Source organism: Thalassophryne amazonica, chromosome 1 (assembly GCF_902500255.1).
Source record: "Thalassophryne amazonica chromosome 1, fThaAma1.1, whole genome shotgun sequence".
NCBI classification, from domain to species: Eukaryota; Metazoa; Chordata; class Actinopteri; order Batrachoidiformes; family Batrachoididae; genus Thalassophryne; species Thalassophryne amazonica.
Genome location: NC_047103.1, coordinates 90,932,670 through 90,954,592, shown reverse-complemented (window position 1 = coordinate 90,954,592; position 21,923 = coordinate 90,932,670). Strand labels below are relative to the sequence as shown.

The 21,923-nt window shown below is 45.0% G+C and overlaps 1 protein-coding gene and 1 long non-coding RNA gene across 3 annotated transcripts in view; one reads left to right on the top strand and one right to left on the bottom strand.

The window, feature by feature from the left end:
- The window catches only part of LOC117512516, a 528,597-nt gene that overhangs the window by 289,065 nt on the left and 217,609 nt on the right, over positions 1–21,923 (top strand). The gene's annotated exons all lie outside the window — the stretch shown is intronic.
- Positions 1,966–21,923, bottom strand: part of plag1 (pleiomorphic adenoma gene 1) — a 42,365-nt gene continuing 22,407 nt past the window's right edge. The window contains exons 1-3 of one of the 2 annotated variants that reach the window (XM_034172530.1): positions 4,018–4,094; positions 3,566–3,922; positions 1,966–3,377 (exon numbers count right to left, since the gene is read on the bottom strand). In XM_034172530.1, coding sequence (XP_034028421.1) covers positions 2,210–3,377; positions 3,566–3,813 — 1,416 coding nt within the window. In that variant the 5' untranslated portion in view covers positions 3,814–3,922; positions 4,018–4,094 and the 3' untranslated portion in view covers positions 1,966–2,209. Of the gene's footprint in view, positions 3,378–3,565; positions 3,923–4,017; positions 4,095–21,923 lie in introns of those variants that run through there. The other variant, XM_034172536.1, reaches the window with a different exon arrangement.

Below are 21,923 nucleotides of genomic sequence, written 5' to 3'. Positions count from 1 at the left end.
TGTAAGCAAGATACAACCAAATATTAAAGGTTACTAACTTTTAGACTCATCTATTGCAGTATTTTTCTTGTCCAAAAAATCAGGTGGTCTGAACTGGAAGGTGCATTGTTACGTGTTGTTTAAAACATCTAGATGTACAAATGTTAGGATATAAAAGCTGATATTCTAAACTGTATTCTTATGTTAATTAATTAATTTATTTTTATCTCAAACTCATACCTTCAGTGTACAGCAAATCAAGTTTTCTCATCCAAATACTTTTGGAGGGGACTGTACTTCAAACATAAATTTGAAGCAGTTTGATGGAGGTATTAAAACGGCATTGTCAGTTATACATGGGGAACTGTTGGTCTCAAGATATAAAGGTTAAAACAGTGGGCTCAAGATCAGCAGATCCTCAGTTCGATTCCCCATCAAACAGGAAAACCACTAAGTGTCCCTTGGGCAAGGTCCTTAATTTGCAACATTGGTGTGTGTGTGTGTGTGTGGAAATGTGAGGCATCAATGTAAAGCACTGGATGGAGAATTGTTATAGAAATGCAGTCCATTTGTACCTAAATACTTTGTTGTTTTGTATTTTGAAAATACTGAAAATGCTTTCCCTTGTGAGGTCTTAATAAAAACTAAACAAACAATTGTGTCAGTTTTGCAATATTTGATACAACAACTAAATATAAGTATTTGAGGATTTTATGGTATATCTACTGAATCTCCCGTGTTGATTAAGTAGAAAATGCAAATAGCACTTGATATTTTTAAAATACAAACATACAGTTTTATATATTTCATGGGGAATTTTGTAGTTTATTTTGATGCATGTGCAATTTGGGTATTTTGTATTTTACATCTAAATACACGCTAATGTATTTTTCCCCATCTTCGAGAAGTAATCTGTAGGATGTATTAAAGTAAATGGATTAATACAACAGATTGGTCCTTTAAACTAAATAAAATATAAAACAAACCAATTGTGATGCTGATGAATGTCACAAAAAGTCAATCTATTAAAAAAAAAAAAAACTAACTCTATAAGATGAAAAATCTGCACAATAAGGTCGATTGAGACCAAAGGCTATATGGACTGTATGTAAATTAAAGAGGAATGTCACTGCAATCTTATTCCTACTGTGTTTAATCTACCTGTATATAATTTTTTTTTTTTTTTTTTTTTTTTTTTTCCCGCCACTCAGATTGCAATAGCCAATCACAGATTAGCCTTTCTGTCCATCATTTACCTGTATTTTGTATTTTGGCATGCTTGGTGCCAGAAAGTTATGTTGGATCCAAAAGGATCCAAACAGGCTAGGACCAAAAGTTATATTGGATCGGTTCCCACTGACCAGTAGCGTTAGAGCTTACTGCCAACAGCTAGCCAATCAGAGCGCGGCATACGAAGGTCAGGAACTAGCTGACAGACGCTGGTTGAAAAAAATGGCAACAAACATGTCAATCGTCTGCCAGCAAGGTTTGCTGAGTTCACAGAGGAGGAACTGGTGGAAATATTGAACTCCAAGGATGCCAAAAACACTAAGAAGGTAGACGAGCAAGCTACTGACATTTTAGAAGCATTCATCTGAATAAATCATATGCTGTTCACAACTAAATAAATTGATCTAATTTACTTGACTCTTTGTTGTTTGCTTAATTTGGGAGGGGGGTGGAGAACTTAACAATTGATGGATGGCAAGTTGCCCAACACAGAGAAATATTGGATGAAGAAAAGTTATATTGGACAAGGCTATGCCTCATCCAATATAACTTTTCTTCATCCAATATTTCTCTGTGTTGGACTCCTTACCATCCATTATTTGTATTTTTAATATATATATATATATATATATATATATATATATATATATATATATATATATATATATATATATATATATCCCCAAGAAAAAGACGTGTGAGGAATCAGTGGTGGTGCAGCTGTATAGTGTTAAGAGTGAAAACAAAGATTTAAAATAATGACTGAGCCAAAAACCATGTGTGAGGTTTGTGAATCTGCATCGATGCTGGTTCTCACATGTGTGCTGCTGAAATGGTGCTGCAATAACTGGACACAAGTGCTAAGATCTTTAAAAATGACTGGTATCCTATTGGGAATAGGTGGTTCTGTGGCATGCATGTGCACACTCACATAGCTTGAAATATGTCTCAGTATGTTTGTGTAACGAGTGCACGTGTGCCAGGGTCAGTACATACGGATTCACTGGAAAGCTTGATGGAAGCGGGGCAGTGTGGTTGGTGTGGTCATATTGGATATGAATGAGGTGGTGAGCCCTTGAAGTGGACTCTCTGCAGCCTCTGGGCCTTCAGAAGGCTGCGGGGGTAGCTGGACAAGAGGTGGAGGTGGATAGGTGGTACTCTGTCCCCCACTACCCCCCACTTGGTTATATGGCGGCCCGTTCACTGGCAGGTAGTTGAAAAGCTGTGAGAAGTCCATCAAAGAAGAAGATGAAGCCAGTGGGTCACCTGCCACAGCAGCTGCTGCCACTGATGTGGACATTTTGGACAGGGAAACCTCCTCGCTTGTTTCCTCTAGCACTCCCACTTGTGGGTCCAGCTCAAGTTTAGAGGAGGTTAGTTGGGTTTCTTCAGCTGCAGAAGACGAGGAAGGCATGCTGCTCTGCAGTTCCATCAGGTAGGTCTCCAGTTCTCCCTTTAGATTCTGCTCCCGCTCCTGTGAGGAGCCAGTATATGAGGTAAAGTTTGCGCCCAATGGGTACTTTAAAGAGAAAGGGTATGTGGGACTGACAAAGGCATCTGTGTCCAGGATGGGGCCTGTATACATGTTAGGCTGGATTGGCCTCGGTGCCAACTCACCCTTGATGTTCCCCGAAGCCAAACCATAGGCAATGGGCTCCAGCGAATCAGCTGGCTCAGTTTTCACTCTCAGCAGCTCTCGGGCATGGCTCTTCTTCACATGGCGTGTCAGATGGTCCTTCCTCCCAAATCGCTGGGCACAGTATTGACAAAGGAAGTCTTTGCGTCCAGTGTGCACCACCATGTGGCGCCGTACATCTTTACGGGTGTAAAATCGCCGTTCGCAATGCTCGCACCGATGCTTTTTCTCTTTGTTCCCACCAGAGGACTTGCCCGCATGGGTTTTGAGGTGTTCCAGAAGCACTCCAGTGCTTGGGAAAGGCTGCAAGCAAACCTGGCAGGTCAGATCTCCACTGTTGGCTGCGTGGAGGGCTAGGTGGCGTTTGAAACCTAGCTTGGTATTGTAGCTCTTGCCACACTCCTGACATGTGAAAGCCTCCTTGTATGGGTCATGAGTATGTAGATGATTCTTTAAGTGATCCTTGCGATGGAACATTTTCTCACAGTATGAACACTTGTGGTTTTTTTCTGGTGAGTGAGTTGCCATATGCCTTTGAACACAGATACATTTTATAATCACTCACAATTTCCACAATCTGTAAAACACACACAAGACCTGAAATCTAAAGTGCAATGGTATTCATTGACATATCATTCTGACTACTAAAAAGCACTGTTACACAAGCCATACAGAGGTTAGCATCATGCTGCAGCCTGCCATAGAGCTGCTTGTCTGTACCGTAGCAGCTTGTATTTGGAGACGAAAGCCTTGGTGCAGTCGGGGTGGGAGCAGCAGTATGGTCTTTCTCCTGTGTGAGAATAAGAGTGCACTTTCAACTTCTCCACACTGTTGAAAGCTTTCTGGCACACCGGGCAGGAGAAGTTCTTCTTCGGCTTCCCCTCTGCTCTTCTGCGCATCCCTGTGGGGGGCCCTAGCTTGACTTTCTCCAGGATGTGGTCACGGTGGCCTTGGCTTCCTGTGGCCATGGCACCCTAAGAAAGACCAGTTACATGGACCGGGGCACAGTGTCCGACAAGTACTGATTTAATGCCTCTATCCAGTCTTATGTGTTCAACACCATCTGGACACAGGGTCCTGAGAGATATACAGAGAAAAACAGAGAGAAAGAGGGTGAGACAGATGTTAATTCTTGTTCCGAAGACTATGGTTGAACAGTTGGTTCCAGTTACCTCCGCCAACCAACAGAGGAAGGAGGAGGGTATGTGATCACTGCTGTCTTCATTTTGCAGAAACATTAACAGGTGAACAGCAAACTATGATGGTTTACAAAAAGATGGCCCTGAACTGCAGTTGAGTGTTCTGAATTGGCCTCAATATGTTTCAGTTAATGTCTTTCTACAATTTCTGTTCTTAGATATGTTTTCTTTACAGTTCTTGCCTTATGACATCCAGAAAATGTGATGGAAATAAAAGTAATAAATTTGACTTCCCTCCCTTGCCAGTTGGTGCAAAAAATACTGTCCATTAACACCTGGGTAAATACAAGAACTGTCTGACTGCACACTCTAGATTAGCTTGCACCATTATCTGAATGAAGAAACTGAATGGCACTGGAATGATCACATTCAGACATCCATTTTCATTTCAATGTCAAATACCTAATTCTCAACAATGGGCTTCCTTGTAAACCTCATCAAGAGTAATCTGATTTCTTTACCCATCTTCTTCCACTTGTTGACCACGTATGCCGTGACTGGGTGTGAAAAAGACACAATGGACAGAAAACATGTATTTTAAGATGTCCAAAACACCTAAAGGTCATTGTATTGCTTGCAATAGCGGTGGTTGCTACAACGATACCCACTTTGATGCATTCACCTCTCAGCTTTCTATCATTCTGATGTTTTATACATAGATCATTACAGAGTGACAAAGATTGTTTACAGGTGTGATACTACTAATACGACTAATAATACAACTAAGATTATATTATCTATATTTGAAGAAAATACAAAATCTATTAAAATGAATCAATGTGGTGAAACAGAGTTGGTATCATGTTTCTGCAGTAGGTCTACCATCCATCACTTGTGTGTTTACGTTGCATTTTAGTTCCTCCCAAGGAAAACATAAGGGTAAATGGACTGCATTTATATAGTGCTTTTCCATCTGCATCAGACGCTCAAAGTGCTTTATAAATAATGCCTCACATTTACCCCAATGTCAGGGTGCTGCCATACAAGGTGCTCACTACACACTGGGAACAACTAGGGTATTAAGGACCTTGCACTTAGTGATTTTCTGGTCAGGCTGGGTTTTGAACAGAGGATCCTCTGGTCTCAAGCCCAACACTTAACCACTAGACCATCACCTCCCCAGGGTGAGATGAACAGCAGAGATATCAAGTTGAGAAAAAAAAAAATCAAGGTCAAAGACATATAAAGGTAAGAGTAATGTTCCCTCACAGAGGTCATCTTAAGCAACATCTTACGGTGAAAGTGACACATCTGGATTTTCTATTATTTTAATAGTCAGTTGTGTTGCCTGGTTTGCAGGTACTGGGGGGGGGGGGGGGGGGGGGGCAATATCATATATTGTCCAACAGGACACACACAGTTACCACAGCACCAATAATGATGTCCAAAGAAATGGCAAAACAATGTGTCAAAGTCCATGAAAAACTAATTCTTTTTTGGGAAGTTTTTTTTGCAGTCAAACAAGTTTATATTTCACTGATTACACCAGAGTTCTGGCCAGCATTATTACAGCATAAAGGACCATTATGCTGCTGCCTGAAAAAAAGTACTCTGCAGTTGGGCCGTTACGTTGTTTCCAAGAGTGTGTAGCAGGAAAATGATCATTTCTTTAGGTTGATTGTGGACCTACTGTGGGTCCACAATCAACTGAGAGAATTGATCATTTTTTTCATCAAATTCAGTCAAAGCCATTTAAAGATGTCAACCAAGTCGCAACTGGACTATGATTTGTTATTGCAGGCAAGAAAAGAGAATCGTCTGCTGTTTCACACCGTAGTTTGTTCTTTTTTTCCATTCCTCATAATGTGCCTTTTCCGTGGGACAGAGCACAAAGGTTCTCTGGTGTGGACTGCTGGACAGGTATGGGAAAAGTTCTTGAGGGACAAGTTCGCGTACAGCTGCTAAAGTTCTAGTACAACCGCTAAGGTTCTCCTGCAGTGTGCCGCACACTGTGCGCTGGAGGAAAAGTTCTGCAGCCGCTAAAGTTTTGCAGCCACTAAGGTTCTCCTACAGTGAGTCACACACTGAGCCCTGCAGGATAGGGGAGACCGGGGCTAGCTTCCCTCTGAAGATTTTTAAATTTTTAACCCTCTGAAACACTATTGCCTGCATTATGAGCGCCAAATGTATTTCATTTTGAAATAAAGCCATAGTTTTTTTTTTTTTTTTTGTAATCTTTGTTACAGCCTTACTTTAAAGCCAAAAGAAATGAAGCATCAGGCCAAAACACAAAACAATGCAGATGTGTGTCAGGAATATCAGAACTGCTAATTTATACACAGCAGTTTATTAAAGAAAATCCATCCATCCATTCATCCATTTTCTTCCGCTTCATCCAAGATCGGGTCGTGGGGGCAGCAGCTCAAGCAAAGCCGCCCAGACCTCCCGATCCACACACACCTCCCCCAGCTTCTCTGGGGGAACCCCGAGGTGTTCCCAAGCCAGTTGCGAGACGTAGTCCCTCCAGCGTGTCCTGGGTCTTCCCCGGGGCCTCCTCCCGATGGGACGTGCCCGGAACACCTCTCCAGTAAAGCATCCAGGGGGCAGCCGAAAAAGATGCCTGTGCCACCTCCTTTCGACATGGAGGAGCAGCGGCTCGACTCCGAGCTCCTCCCGAGTGATCGAGCTCCTCATCCCATCTCTAAGGGAGCGCCCAGCCACCCTGCGGAGGAAACGCATTTCGGCCACTTGTACTCGCGATCTTGTTCTTTCAGTCATGAGCCAAATCTCATGACCATAGGTGTGAGACGCTGCACCGATCCATCTGTCGATCTCATGCTCCATCTGTCCCTCTCTCGTGAACAAGACCCCGAGATACTTTAACTCCTCCACTTGAGGCAAGGACACTCCACCGATCTGAAAAGGGCAAAGCACCTTTTTCCGGTCGAGAACCATGGCCTTGGATTTGGAGGTGCTGATTTTCATCCCAGACGCTTCACACTCGGCTGCAAACCGCTCCAGTGCACACTGAAAATCCTGATTTGATGAAGCCAACAGAACCACATCATCCGCAAACAGCAGAGACAAGATTCTGTGGTTCCCAAACCGGACCCCCTCTACACCCTGACTGCACCTAGAAATTCTGTCCATAAAGGTAATGAACAGAACCGGTGACAAAGCGTAGTCTTGGCGGAGGCCAACATGCACTGGAAACAGGCTTGACTTACTACCGGCAATGCGGACCAAGCTCCTACTACGGTCGTACAGGGACCGGATAGCCCTTAGCAAAAGACTCCGGACCCCGTACTCCCGGAGCACCCCCCACAGGGCGCCTCAAGGGACACAGTCGAACGCCTTCTCCAGATCCACAAAACACGTGGACTGGTTGGGCGAACTCCCATGAACCCTCGAGGACCCGATGGAGGGTGTAGAGCTGGTCCAGTGTGCCATGACCAGGACGAAAACAACACTACTCCTCCTGAATCTGAGGTTCGACTATCGGTCGAATTCCCCTCTCCAGTACTCTGGAATAGACCTTACCGGGGAGGCTGAGGAGTGTGATCCCCCCTGTAGTTGGAACACACCCTCCGGTCCCAGACGTGACGATGGGATTGAGGAGATCCTCAAAGTAATCCTTCCACCGCCCGACACCATCCCGCACTGTAGACAGTGTTGGTGGAAAGCTGCTCCCGCCTCCGGAGGCGTCGGACGGTTTGCCAGAATTTCTTTGAGGCCGACCGACAGTCCTCCTCCATGGCCTCCCCGAACTCCTCCCAGACCCGAGTTTTTGCCTCTGCGACTGTACAGGCTGCAACACACTTGGCCTGCCAGTACCTGTCAGCTGCCTCCGGAGTCCCACCTGCCAACAAAGACAAGTAGGACTCCTTCTTCAGCTTGATGACATCCCTTACTTCCGGTGTCCACCACCGGGTTTGGGGATTGCCGCTGCGACAGGCACCAGAAATCCTGTGACCACAGCTGCGAGCGGCCGCATCGACAATGGAGGTGGAGAACATGGTCCACTCGGACTCCATGTCTCCAACCTCCCCCGGGATCTGGGAGAAGCTCTCCCGGAGGTGGGAGTTGAAGACCTCGCTGACAGAGGGTTCCGCCAGTCATTCCCAGCAGACCTTCATGATACGTTTGGGCCTGCCAGGTCTGACCGGCTTCCTCCCCTCCCAGTGGATCCACCTCACCACCAGGTGGTGATTGGTCGACAGCTCAGCCCCTCTCTTCACCCGAGTGTCCCAGACACGTGGCCGAAGGTCAGATAATACAACTACAAAGTCGATCATCGACCTCCAGCTCAGAAAAAAAAAACACAAAGAAAATCTTTGTGTTATTTTCTACATTAAATAACTTGAAATTAAAATAGCTTTAACTAAAAAATAAATAAATAAATAAATAAGAGTCTTTACAAATCTTTGATGTTTGTCTGTAAATTAAAACCATAACTTGTTGTTTCAGGTGAGATGATTTCTTGATTAACATGATAATGAACCTTGGACATAGATTTTTAGATAAAATAGCATGAAAAGTAATGTGTACAGTTTTAAGTCTGGTAGATGCATCCGTTCATATCTGCATTCCAACCTGAAAAAAGACACCATAAATAAATATAAATATTTATTATAAACACGAGATGATGTAACGACTGCAGTGTGTTTGTTCATTAGGATTTCTCATGATTAAATCTTTTTTAATTTAGTTATTTCAACATTAAATTACGTCCTTATTACCTCCGCCAAGGAGGTTATGTTTTCGGTTGCGTCCGACTGTTTGCTGGTTGGTTGGTTGTGTTGTTAGCAGGATAGAAGCTGTGTGATGACATGGGCAATGTGAGTGTCCAATTGGAATTGTTTCACCGTCCCATGGTTTTCCAAAATCCAATCGTAGGGCAGATTCAGCTCACGTGACACATCAAAGATTGTATTTAGGAGTGATGTGTTACTAGTTGGCCCGTTTGAATAGCCCCCTGGCTGCTCCAATGCACCCTGCGCCATTACGCACAGCGAAACTGAAAGTGAGCAGACGGAGCAGACGGAAAGCATCTCATACAATCTCATGTGCTCAAACCATGTGTGAGTATCAGGACTGCTCGACTAGTTTTCCTGTGAATGTTACTGGATAAGCCTGTGGCAAGCTCTCTTGCTCCGGTGTAAAGCACTGTTTACCATATCAGCAAGGGGGGAGGGGCCGCTCCTCAGAGTGTAAATGGGCCTCGAAGTGTGAATGTTGCTTTCAGAGCAGGAGAGAACAAACACCTGGATATATTCCCGGACGTCGGCCTCCAGGGACGCCCACCAGAAGCGCTGCCGGACCACTGCCACGGTCCTTCGCACCCCTGGATGACAGGAGAGCTTAGAACCGTGACAGAAATCCAAGACAGCAGCTCTGGCCTCTGGTGGGACGTAGAGCTTGTTCTTCGGCCCAGTTCCGGGGTCCGGGCTCAGTGCCAGGGCCTCCCGGACGGTCTTCTCCACGTCCCAGGTGAGGGTGGCCACGATAGTGGACTCCGGAATAATGGGCTCCAGTGGATCTGACAGCTCAGTCTTGACTTCATCTTCATGCACCCGGGACAAGGCATCCGATCTCTGGTTCTTGGTCCCGGGGCGGTAGGTGATTCGGAAGTCAAAACGCCTGAAGAACAGTGACCAGCGGGCTTGCCTGGGGTTCAGCCACTTGGGGGTCCTGATATACTCCAGGTTCCGATGGTCAGTGAAAACCGTGAAAGGCACAGACGCTCCCTCCAACAGGTGTCTCCACTCCTCAAGAGCCTCTTTCACCGCAAGGAGCTCCCGATTGCCCACGTCATAGTTCCGTTCTGTCGGGGTCAACCTGTGGGAAAAATAGGCACACGGATGAAGAACCTTATCAGTCTCTCCGCTCTGGGATAGCACGGCTCCTATCCCTGAGTCAGAGGCGTCCACTTCAACCACAAACTGGCAGCTAGAATCGGGCTGCACCAGAACGGGTGCAGTCGAGAACCGCCGTTTCAACTCCTTGAACGCGGCACCGCACCGATCCGACCAGGTGAAGGGGACTTTTGGAGAGGTCAGGGCTGTCAGGGGGCTAACTACCTGACTGTAGCCCTTAATGAACCTCCTGTAGAAATTTGCGAAGCCGAGGAACTGTTGCAGCTTCCTACGGCTTGTTGGTTGGGGCCAATCTCTCACCGCCGCAACCTTGGCCGGATCAGGGGCGACAGAGTTGGAGGAGATGATAAACCCCAGGAAGGACAAAGAAGTGCGGTGGAACTCGCACTTCTCGCCCTTCACAAACAGCCGGTTCTCCAACAACCGCTGCAGAACCTGACGTACATGTCGGACATGAGTCTCAGGGTCCGGAGAAAAGACAAGTATATCGTCCAGATATATGAAGACGAATCGGTGCAGGAAGTCCCGCAAGATGTCATTAACCAAAGCTTGGAACGTCGCAGGGGCGTTAGTGAGGCCGAACGGCATGACCAAGTACTCAAAGTGACCCAACGGGGTGTTAAATGCCGTCTTCCACTCGTCTCCCTTCCGGACCCGAACAAGGTGGTATGCATTTCTAAGGTCCAATTTGGTAAAGATCTTGGCTCCATGCAGGGGGGTGAACACCGAAACTAATAAGGGCAACGGTTATCGGTTGCGAACCGTGATCTTGTTCAGCCCCCTGTAATCAATGCATGGACAAAGTCCGCCATCTTTCTTGCCCACAAAAAAGAAACCTGCTCCCATCGGGGAGGTGGAGTTCCGGATCAGCCCAGCAGCTAACGAGTCCCGGATGTAGGTCTCCATTGATTCGTGCTCAGGTCGTGAGAGGTTGTACAGCCTGCTGGACGGGAACTCCACGCCTGGAATCAAATCAATGGCGTAATCGTACGGACGGTGCGGGGGAAGGGTGAGTGCCAGATCCTTGCTGAAAACGTCAACAAGATCGTGGTCCTCAACCGGCACCGTTGACAGATCCTCCTTAGCCTGTGAACTGGGAGGAACCGAGGATCCTAAACACACTCGATGGCAGGTCTCGCTCCACTGCACCACTACCCCGGACGGCCAATCAATCCAGGGATTGTGTTTTAACATCCACGGAAACCCCAAAATCACGCGGGAGGTAGAAGGAGTCACAAAAAACTCAATCTCCTCCCGGTGATTGCCAGACACCACCAGAGTTACTGGTAGTGTCTTGTGTGTGATCAAAGGGAGAAGGGTGCCATCTAGTGCCCGCACCTGCAATGGCGAAGGGAGCGCCACCAGAGGGAGCCCTACCTCCCTGGCCCATCTGCTGTCTAGCAGATTCCCTTCTGACCCCGTGTCCACCAGTGCTGGGGCCTGAAGGGTTAAATCCCCGCTAAGGATTGTAACTGGGAGTCGTGTGGAAATATGTGTGTGTCCCACGTGAATGTCTTGGCCCACCCTAAGCCCAGTTTCTAGGGACGGGCGTTGGTGTTTAACTGCTCGGGGCAGTCTCTCAATTGATGCTCAATTGAGCCGCAGACAAAGCACGCCCCGCGGGCCAGCCTCCTTTGTCTATTAGGTGGTCTAAATGTGGCCCTGCTTGTGTCCATAGCTTCGTCAGCAGGGGGAGCTGTAGCCACACGGAGTGTAGAGGCCGTGGAGCGTGGGGAGGGCGGAACCCTTTCGGAACCGGAAGGGAGAGGGACGGCGTGTGCCCGGCCACGCCCTTCGTCCCGTTCCCGACAGCGTTCCTCCAACCGATTGTCTAGCCGTATAATGAGATCGATAAGCCCATCTAAATCCTGTGGTTCATCCTTAGCCACCAGGTGTTCCTTCAGGACCGACGACAGTCCGTTTATGAAGGCGGCGCGGAGCGCAGCGTTATTCCAGCCGGATCTCACAGCCGCGATGCGGAAGTCGACTGCATAAGCGGCTGCGCTCCGACGCCCCTGTCTCATTGACAGCAGCACTGTCGAAGTGGTCTCTCCTCTATTAGGGTGATCAAACACTGTTTTGAACTCCCTCACAAACCCAGCGTACGTGAGAAGGAGCCATGAATTTTGCTCCCAAAGTGCCATAGCCCAAGCGCGTGCCTCTCCTCGAAGCAGGTTAATCACATAAGCTACTTTGCTAGCATCAGACGCGTACATCACGGGACGTTGTGCAAAGATGAGCGAACACTGCATAAGAAAGTCCACGCACATCTCCACACAACCCCCGTACGGCTCTGGGGGGCTTATGTATGCTTCAGGGGATGGTGGGAGGGGTCGTTGAACGACCAGTGGAACGTCAATATCCTGCACAGGGTCGGCAGGAGGAGAAGCTGCAGCAGCGCCCTGAGCGCGCGCTTCCACCTGTGCGGTGAGAGCCTCCCTCCTGCGGTTAAGGATGACGTTTTGCTCGGTCATCTGATCCAACCGAGCAGTAAAGGCGGTGAGGATTTGCTGCAACTCACCAATCACGCCTCCTGCAGACGCCTGTGCACCCTGCTCTTCCATTGGCCGTTCAACAGCCGGGTGACGCCCCTCGGGATCCATGACGCAGGCCGAGATATCCTGTTGTGAAAGTGGGGTGACACGGACCCACAACAGGGGGCGTAAATGAACGGACAATGGAGGAAGTCAAATATGAACACTTTACTGTTGTGAATAGCACAACTCAACACAGCAGATTACAGAATATGTACAAAAGTCAATTAACAAAGGTGTCGTGTGGGCAGGCTCGAGGATAGAAGACGTCTGTCCTGAGAAGAACCGGAACTACACGATTTCCTCCGCCACCGAACCTGGAAAATACTGGAGCCGCCAAGTTCCGAGTCCCCAGGTGGCCACCGTCTCCGCGTGTCGGATCTGGTACTGCTGGCGAGGAGCAGAAACAATAAGATGTGGGTGTATGAACACCCAGTAACAATTAGGGTGGATATTCCACCTCCACCTCTCATTCAGAAAACTGACACGTGCAGTAGTAATGAGTACTTATCAACAGTTTGGCATGGGGAGCGAAGACGTCAGCTCTCCACGTATCACGAACTCAGCCTCCAGCTGCGAGCACTCACAGAACTGACTGCAAACGTTACAGAAGCAAACACTGTCTGAAAAGACAAAAACAACGGCTGAGAAAGTTATCTCCTTAGGTAGATGATATCTCAGCAACGAGGTGGAGATGACGTCCGGTCTTTATGGAGTGAGATGATGAGGTGTAGATGGGTTACAGCTGTCAAGAGATAATGAGTGACAGCTGTCACCCCCGGCTGTGTCCGTGGCGGCAGCGCCCTCTCGTGCCTGAAGCCTGCACTTCAGGCAGGGTGCCCTCTGGTGGTGGGCCAGCAGTACCTCCTCTTCTGGTGGCCCACACAACACAAAACGCATAGACCATTTTGTATATATTGTTCAAAATGTGCATTTGTGTTTATTGTTTGAACCTTGTTGTTGGACAGTCTTCACACAAGAGCCCAAATTACCTTTATAAAGTGTCAAAACAGTTGTTTATTATAGTTTGCTGTGTGTTTTGAATAAATGTGTGTGGAAAATTATTTTCTGCCTTACTTTTTCCTTTCTTATTTCTGATTGTAAACCTTTATTACACTTATAAAACAAAACTATAGCATATATATTTTGAAAGTACAGGTTGTCCTGAAAAAAAAAAAGAGACATAAAACTTGATTGTGGGATGCAGGGAGAGCTGTTAACAGCAATAATAAAACATTTATGCCAGGCGAGTGAACTGTCCAAAAAATGCCCTCGGACCCCAGAAGGTTAACCACTGAATCTGAAACATGACGGTAGATGTGTGAAACTACGTGGAATAAGTCTCTTTGACAAAGGGTATTCCATGTGACGTCAGTAACCCAATGGCCTTGGTGGAGGTTTGCGCTCTCTGAGTGCTTCTATTTGACTATGTTATTGCTTTTAATGTTATAATCAGGACAGAGTAATTACTTAAATATAGATAGTGACTGTGAATGTTTTAAAAATATGCATGATAGGGACGGGGGGGCTTCTACCTGTGTGAATGTCTTTTTGACTGAACATTAACATTTAATGTTAAAATATTTTCAATTTATTTCATTTTATATAGCGCCGAATCAAAACAAAGTTGCCTCACAAGTAAGGTCCAACCTCACCAGACCCTAGAGCAAGCACATAGGCGATAGTGGTAAGGAAAAACTCCCTCTGAGGAAGAAACCTCAGGCAGGCCAGACTCAAAGGGGTGACCCTCTGCTTGGGCCATACTACCGACACAAATACAGACAAAAATTACAAAAAAAATTCCTAATAAAATGAATTAAAAGAGTAAAAAGCATAGTACATCGTGCCATCGTCAAGAAATCATCTCACCATGTAGTTTGCACCTTTAACCTTCTGTAAAACAATCAGAAATTACCACAGGTAATATTAAGCAGTATTGTGTGTAAACAAGCGTCAAAAAGGGGTTTTCTCCTGTTTATGTCCTGGCATGGAGGTGCATAAAAAGATGCATTTGATAAAGACTTTGCATCTAAGTTGTTGCACCTTAAACAGAGAGAAAAAACACAATCAGGCATCAGAAAGACAAAAATACTGTATAATTTGCCAGCATTAATCAACAAGAAAAACAGAAGAAATACTAAGGTGATCGCCGGCCACTAGCCCTAAGCCTCACTAAAAGACCCAGATTTTAGGTAAAGTTGAGGCCGCGACACGCTCCGTTTACTAATAAAATGAATTAAAAGAGTAAAAAGTGTAAAACGATACTATGCCAGTATGCTAGCCATACGAAAGGGAAAATAATTGCGTCTTAAGTCTTGAGTTGAAAGTCTCCACAGAATCTGACTGTTTTATTGACACAGGGAGCCCATTCCACAGAACAGGGGCACGATAAGAGAAAGCTCTGTGACCCGCAGACTTCTTATTCACCCTAGGGACACAAAGTAGTCCTGCACCATGAGAACGTAAAGCCCGGGCCGGTACGTAAGGTTTAATTAGGTCAGCTAGGTAGGGAGGTGCCAGTCCATGAATAATTTTATAGGTTAGTAGCAGAACCTTAAAATCTGATCTCACTGGGACAGGAAGCCAGTGAAGGGATGCCAAAATGGGTGTAATGTGGTTGTACTTTCTGCTTCGTGTCAAAAGTCTGGCTGCAGCATTTTGAACCAGTTGGAGAGCCCTAATGCTAGACTGCGGTAAACCAGAACACAGAACATTGCAGTAGTCCAATCTAGAAGAGATAAACGCATGGATCAGGGTCTCAGCATCAGCCATAGACAGGATGGGACGAATCTTCGCTATATTTCACTAAAGCAGTCCTAGTAATATTTCTAATGTGGAGGCCAAAGGACAACGAAGGATCAAAAATTACCCCAAGGTTCCTCACTTTGTCAGTGTGATGTATGACACACGAGCCTAGGCTGAGCGTTAACTGGTCAAATTGATGCCGATGTCTCACTGGACCAAGAACCATCATTTCAGTCTCATCAGAGTTTAAAAGTAGGAAGCTTCTAGACATCCAACTTCTCACTGATGCAAGGCAATCTTCTAAGGATTTTATGTGAACGAGATTACCAGCAGTTATCGGCATGTATAACTGAGTATCATCTCCAGAGCAGTGAAAGGTAATCCCAAAACGCCGCAATATGTGCCCAAGGGGTGCTATATAAAGGGAGAAAAGTGGGGGGCCTAAGACAGACCCCTGTGGAGCCCCAAATTTCATGTCACTAATGTTAGAGGTAGTGTTACTGTACAAAACACAGTGAGAACGTCTGGTCAAGTATGACATCAGCCATGCAAGGGCACTCCCAGTAATCCCAAAATGATTTTCCAGCCTATCAAGTGGAATATGATGATCCACTGTATCAAATGCAGCACCGAGATCTAACAGCAACAGAACCGTAGTGGTGTCCGAATCCATTGTAAGCAGAAGATCATTCGCCACTTTAGTAAGAGCCATCTCTGTGGAATGATATTTTCTAAAAGCAGACTGCAGTGGCTCAAAGAAATTATTCTCAGTAAGATAGTCCACGAGCTGCCGTGACACTACTTTTTCCAGAATTTTAGAGCAAAATGATAGATTTGATATCGGCCGAGTTTTTCAATACACTAGGGTCAAGATTAGGTTTCTTAAGTAATGGTTTAATCACTGCAGATGTGAAACATTTAGGAACATTTAGGATCCAGAAGTTAAAGAAAGATTAATCATTACCAGAATGGGCCACAAGTCCTTAAACAGTTTTGTTGGTATAGGATCAAATAAACAGGTTGTGCTTTTTGTTGATGTTACGAGTTTCGTCAGCATGCCTAGTGAGATACTATCAAATTCTGTAAATCTAGGTAATACCTCAGTAGTGGTGCCCACCTCAATAGCATGGTGTTGTGGCTGGGTTAAGGCATGCCGGGATATGTTTAACCTAATGTCTTCTATTTTCTTCTCAAAGTAATCCAGGAAATCTTGTGCTGTAAAAGGAGCGCAAACTACAGGTGGTTGTCCATGAATAAGTGTTGCCACCGTGTCAAACAAGAACTTTGAGTTATGCTTGTTTGTGTTGATCAAATCAGAGTAATAGGTCCTCTTTGTAGCCAATAATGCATGCTTATAGTCTAGGATAGCATCATGCCACGCAACGTGGAATACTTCTAATTTTGAACGACGCCATTTCCGTTCTAGACCTCTTGCTTTGTGCTTTAGGTCACGCAGGTAATCATTGAACCAAGGTGACTGTGATTTGGGGGGGCGCGGTTTTAACACAGGTGGTGCAATCATGTCGAGTGTAGTTTTGAGCACTGAGTTTAAACTATCCACAAGTCTGTCTACTGACTGGGTATTTGTCAAATGTGAAGCTAAGACATCAGGCAGTCTAGCTTCGAGTTCAGTCTTAGTTGAGGAGTTGATGTATCGCTGTAATGATATATAAGGTTGTTGTTCCACTAAACACAGCAGCGAAACTGTAAACTTAATAAGTGAGTGATCAGAGACCACTGATGTAACAGGCATGATGTCAATATTCATGACAGCAATATGACGTGCGCGAACCAAATCCAGGGTATTTCCACTAAAGTGCGTCGAATCCCGAATGCATTGCCGAAATCCTAATGCATCCACAATTTCCATAAATGATTTGCAGAGGGGATCAGAAGGCTTATTTATATGAACATTAAAGTCGCCAATGATCAGAATGTTATCTGCACTAGTTGACAAGTTAGAGATGAATGCACCTAATTCATCTAAGAATTCAGAATATGGGCCAGGAGGCCTGTATACAGTGACAAAGTAATATGGCTGATTTTTATTCTTCTGACCTTGGCAATGCGTAATATCCTGAGCAGAGCGGAGAATCAGATGCAGATCAGACCTCAGTGGGGTTGACAGTTGAACTGTTTGGGTTTAGGGGTGGTTCCAGAGTAGCATATATAAGATGCCTAGAAGTAGGTTTAGGTTTGAGACATTCCACGTGTGTTGTAGGTAGCAGACACGAAATCTTTGCTATTGCTGGAACAACCACTGGGCCATCCTCAATTTCAACATCATTCAATATAGTAATGGGTATTAAGTTTGGAACACATATCCCTCTATGGTTTTATGGACATGTCTACGGAAGTAGGCCACAGTCTCAACTTGTTGAATTTCCCTCCCTGGCAGATAAACTGCACTATCACCATAGTGGATTTTCTGCACAAATTTCCCCGCTAAGCTAATGGATTCCACACCCACATTTGTCATAAGCCTTACAGGGTCTCTAATCACCTGCTCTGTGGCCTGCTGTGGATTCCTAATGTTACCCTCCCTGTAGAGCTCTATCTATGTTCGCAGACAAGATGGCGGCACCTTCCCCACTAGGGTGGAGGCCGTCCCGCATCAGCAAGCCATGGCGGCCCCAGAACGAAGGGTAGTTATCAATAAAGCTAAAGCCTTGCTGTCTACAAAACTGCACCAGCCACCTATTTAATGATGTGAGCCTTCTAAACACCTCATCAGTACCCCAGGAGTAGAGGGGACCAGAGACTATTAATCAATGCCGACACATCTTTCTGGCAAGGTCACAAGTCCTCTCTATGTCCATTTTTGTGACCTCTGAGTGCTTCATCCTGATATCATTGGTGCTGACGTGAATAACTATGTGACTATATCTCATGTCATGTTCCTTCGTCTGTCTCCCCTTCTGCAGCGTCAGCACCCTAAGATGGGAAAAGCACCCTAAGATGAAAATAATTGTATGGAATTGATATGTTTTCAAAATAAAGGATCTAATAATGCAAAAATAGATATTATATCTTGACCTGCAGACTCAGTTGTAAAATGATTTGACATATTCTCAACACTGTGAATGGGGTAAATCCATACCCCTGGGTGTGGAATTACCCCAGAGGTAAACAATGGGTTGCTAGGAAACACTTAATTTCTTAGGAATGCATTAATATATGATGATGATAATATATCATATCATAATATATTATGATATGGGATTACTCACACATATATTTAATGATTAAAAATGTGAATTTTGTCTTTTTAAATTACTATTTTTTTCTATCTTTCCAGCAAAAATGGTGCATTTTGATATTCTATTGGAATGTGAAACTAAAATAGGTTTAGCAAGTTGTTGTTTCCTTAAAGTTTAAATTTCAAGATTGACTAAAAGATAAATGACTGAATTTCTGACATTGTTGAATGTTTTACTGTTTACGTTAATGGGGTATGGAATTGCCCCTTTCCAAATTTTATTGAGATTTTTGTAATTTTAATGAATAAATATTTTTTGCATGTGCAAAGGTGTAGTTGATTTATGTTTTTGTTTAGTTGGTACTGATTGTTTGTTAGAATGAGTTTGAATTGATTCTGCTTCTACATAGTTAAAATATTCAAATTTATAAAAGTAGGGTATGGAATTACCCCAGTCTGCCCTATATTTGTTTTGTGAATTGTTTTGTAATTTGTGTCAGTAGCATGGCCCATAAGCAGAGGGTCACCCCTTTGAGTCTGGTCTGCTTGAGGTTTCTTCCTCAGAGTGAGTTTTTCCAAAATGTGAATATCATTCATGATATATATTTTCTTTCAGTTTAAGTACTTTACAGATGTCATCAATTATTTCAGGAAATCTTGATCACAAATCCTATCTCCTCAAAAATATTTAATTTTGTTTTTTTTGGGGGGGGGGGGGCATGTCATTACACCCAGTGAGGCATGGAGGCGAGCCCTGAGTGGGCTCATGCTTCTGGTATCCAGCGCCCAGCCCCGCTGGGCATGACCCGCTCCGGGGACAGTGGCAGGTGGGGAGTTTGACTGAGGTGGTACACCTGTCAAACGGTAATGCGCGGAGTTAAGGGGTGGCGTAAAGCCCCGTGGTGCAAACATGAGAGGTGTGCAGTCTTAATCACACAGATGGTAGCTTTGCACCACTGGCTCCTCAGCCAAGCACACATGGTACACCAAATCGTGAAGAAAATCATGTTTTGCGAAATGTGCGTTCACGTTTTGGGAGATATTTTTTCATTATACACCTTTTGCAGTTCATGGTTTGTGGGTAAGTCACGATTTGCAGTTGATTCATGTTTTGGGGTGACTATGATTAAATAGTTCCTGGCACTTAGCCTGGTCTGGAGCAGGCTAGCTCCACAGAATAACTCTCCATGGTGTCTTATGCCATAACATATCCCACTTTCCACAATCCCGCTTTTATGCAACTGGATCACGAATACATTGAGCCAGCATAACCATCCTGGCTTACTCCCTTATCCTACTTTTGTGCAATGGGGCCCGGGTTTACATGATTTCAGTTCATTAGTCGGATTTCGTTGTAAGTGGAGAAAGAAGAAAGGACAGCTCCTGCAGAAAAAGCATAGACTAACAAAAAGAGTGCTCTCTCCATCTCTCTCTGTCTCTCACTCAGTACAGAGTTGATGTCGTCACTCCCGAAATATGATGTCATGCTTTCAGGAAACTCCGCACAACTTTAATATATTTGTCTATAAACCACATAGATCACCAAGAAATTTGCTCTTTAGAATGCTGAAATAACACACGGGGCCATTCAAGCATGCTTTGGCGTCCTGTCAAAAAATGATATGACACAACGGACTCTCTGAACTTTGTGATCTGATGAAAGATGTTATGTGGTGCGACGAGACAGCAGATCGTCCTGCTGCACCTCTGGAAATGTGAGTGACAACTGCTTTTACACGTGTGGATGTAAAACAACAAAATAAATCAGATTCATGATTTACATGTACCAAAGAAATCAGAGTATTGGGGAGAAATCTAGGTGTGTTAATCTGATTTCTCAATCAGATAGCTGTCGTTATCGAATAAAGCATATCGGATATTGCTGTTTACATGACCACTTAATAATCAGATAACAGCCAATTAGCAGCCGGATGTTTATGTGTATGTAAATGGGGCCAGAATTTGATCTCTATCAAACAGCTACCCAGTCACAAACTCTCTAATCACATCCCAGTCAACACAAAGTATTACATTTAAATGATTCTACTGATAACACCTTTCCAGTCACACCACAGGTAACAGCCAAAATTCACATCTCACCTTAATTTATTAACATGTAGTGTTATGTAAGATGCACTGTACACAAGAAGGTAAGCATATAAAGTTTCAGTGCTAAGCATCTGCATGATTAAGAATGTAAGGCATGAGAGGGCTGATGCACACCACAGTGTAAATGTACGAGGAAATTTCAGGTGTTTTTGACAATGCATGACTTCATCATACGGGGTCTCTTAGATAATAAACCTACCCTTTTATTTTTTTTTTTAACTATATGGATTTGAATGACATGCGATTACACCAATCATGCTTGAACCCTCGTGCGCATGCGTGAGTTTTTTCACGCGTGTCGGTGACATCATTTCCCTGTGGGCAGGCCTTGAGTGAGATGTGGTCCCGCCCTCTCGGCTGAATTCCTTTGTTTCACACGCTGCTCGAGACAGCGCGCATTGCTTTATCAAAATTTTTTCTGGACCTGTGAGGAATATCCGAGTGGACACTATTCGAGAAATTAAGCTGGTTTTCTGTGAAAAGTTTAACGGCTGATGAGAGATTATGGGGTGTTTCTGTCGGTGTAAGGACTTCCCACGGAGCGGGACGTCCTGCAGCGCTTCCAGGCGCTGTCGTCGGCCTGTTTCGAGCTGAAAACATCCTAATTTAAGGCTTAATTCACCCAGGACATCGTGAGAGAACAGAGAAGATTCAGAAGAGGCCGGCATGAGGAATTTATGCGGACATTCCACTGTTTAAGGACATTTTTTTAATGAAAGACGTACGCGCAAATTCGTCGAGTCGTTTCCGTGACGACTCGGCAAATCTGTGTGCGCCGCGACAGGAAAAACACCTCCGTGTTGAAAACCATTTGTAGAATTCAGGCGGCTTTTAATGGCTTTCAACAAGTGAGTAACTGAGAAATTGTTTAACAGCTTGGGCATGTTCCAACTTGCCCGTTAAGATTTCCAACGGAGGTGTTTTTCCTGCCGCGACCCCCCGCGGTCGGGTCCAGCCCGACATGCGACTCTGCCCGCACGTTCTTTCATTACAAAATGACCGTTAACAATGGAATGTCCGAATAAACTCCTCATGCCGACTTCTTCTGAAAGTTCTCTGTTCTCTGACGACTTACTGCGTCAACAGAGCCTGAAATGTGGAAGTTTTCAACTTGAAACGGCGAGACGCTGCCGCCTCGAAGCGCAGATCGCCGTCAGGCGCCGTGGACCGTCCTTAAAGCGACACTACCAGACCAAAATCTCTCATCAGCCGTTAAAATTTTTACCGAAAACCAGCTGAATTTATTGAATGGTGTCCACTCAGTTGTGCCTTACAGTTTTGAAAAAAATTTTATCAAACAAAGCAACAGTCTCTGAGCCATTCCTAAACAATGAAAAAAATCGACGAGCGGGTGGACCACTCCTCACTCAAAGACTGCCCACAGGAGAATGACGTAACCGACAGGCGTGAAAAAACTCTCGCATGCCCACGAGGGTTCAAGCATGTCTGATGTAATCACACGTGATTCAAATCCAT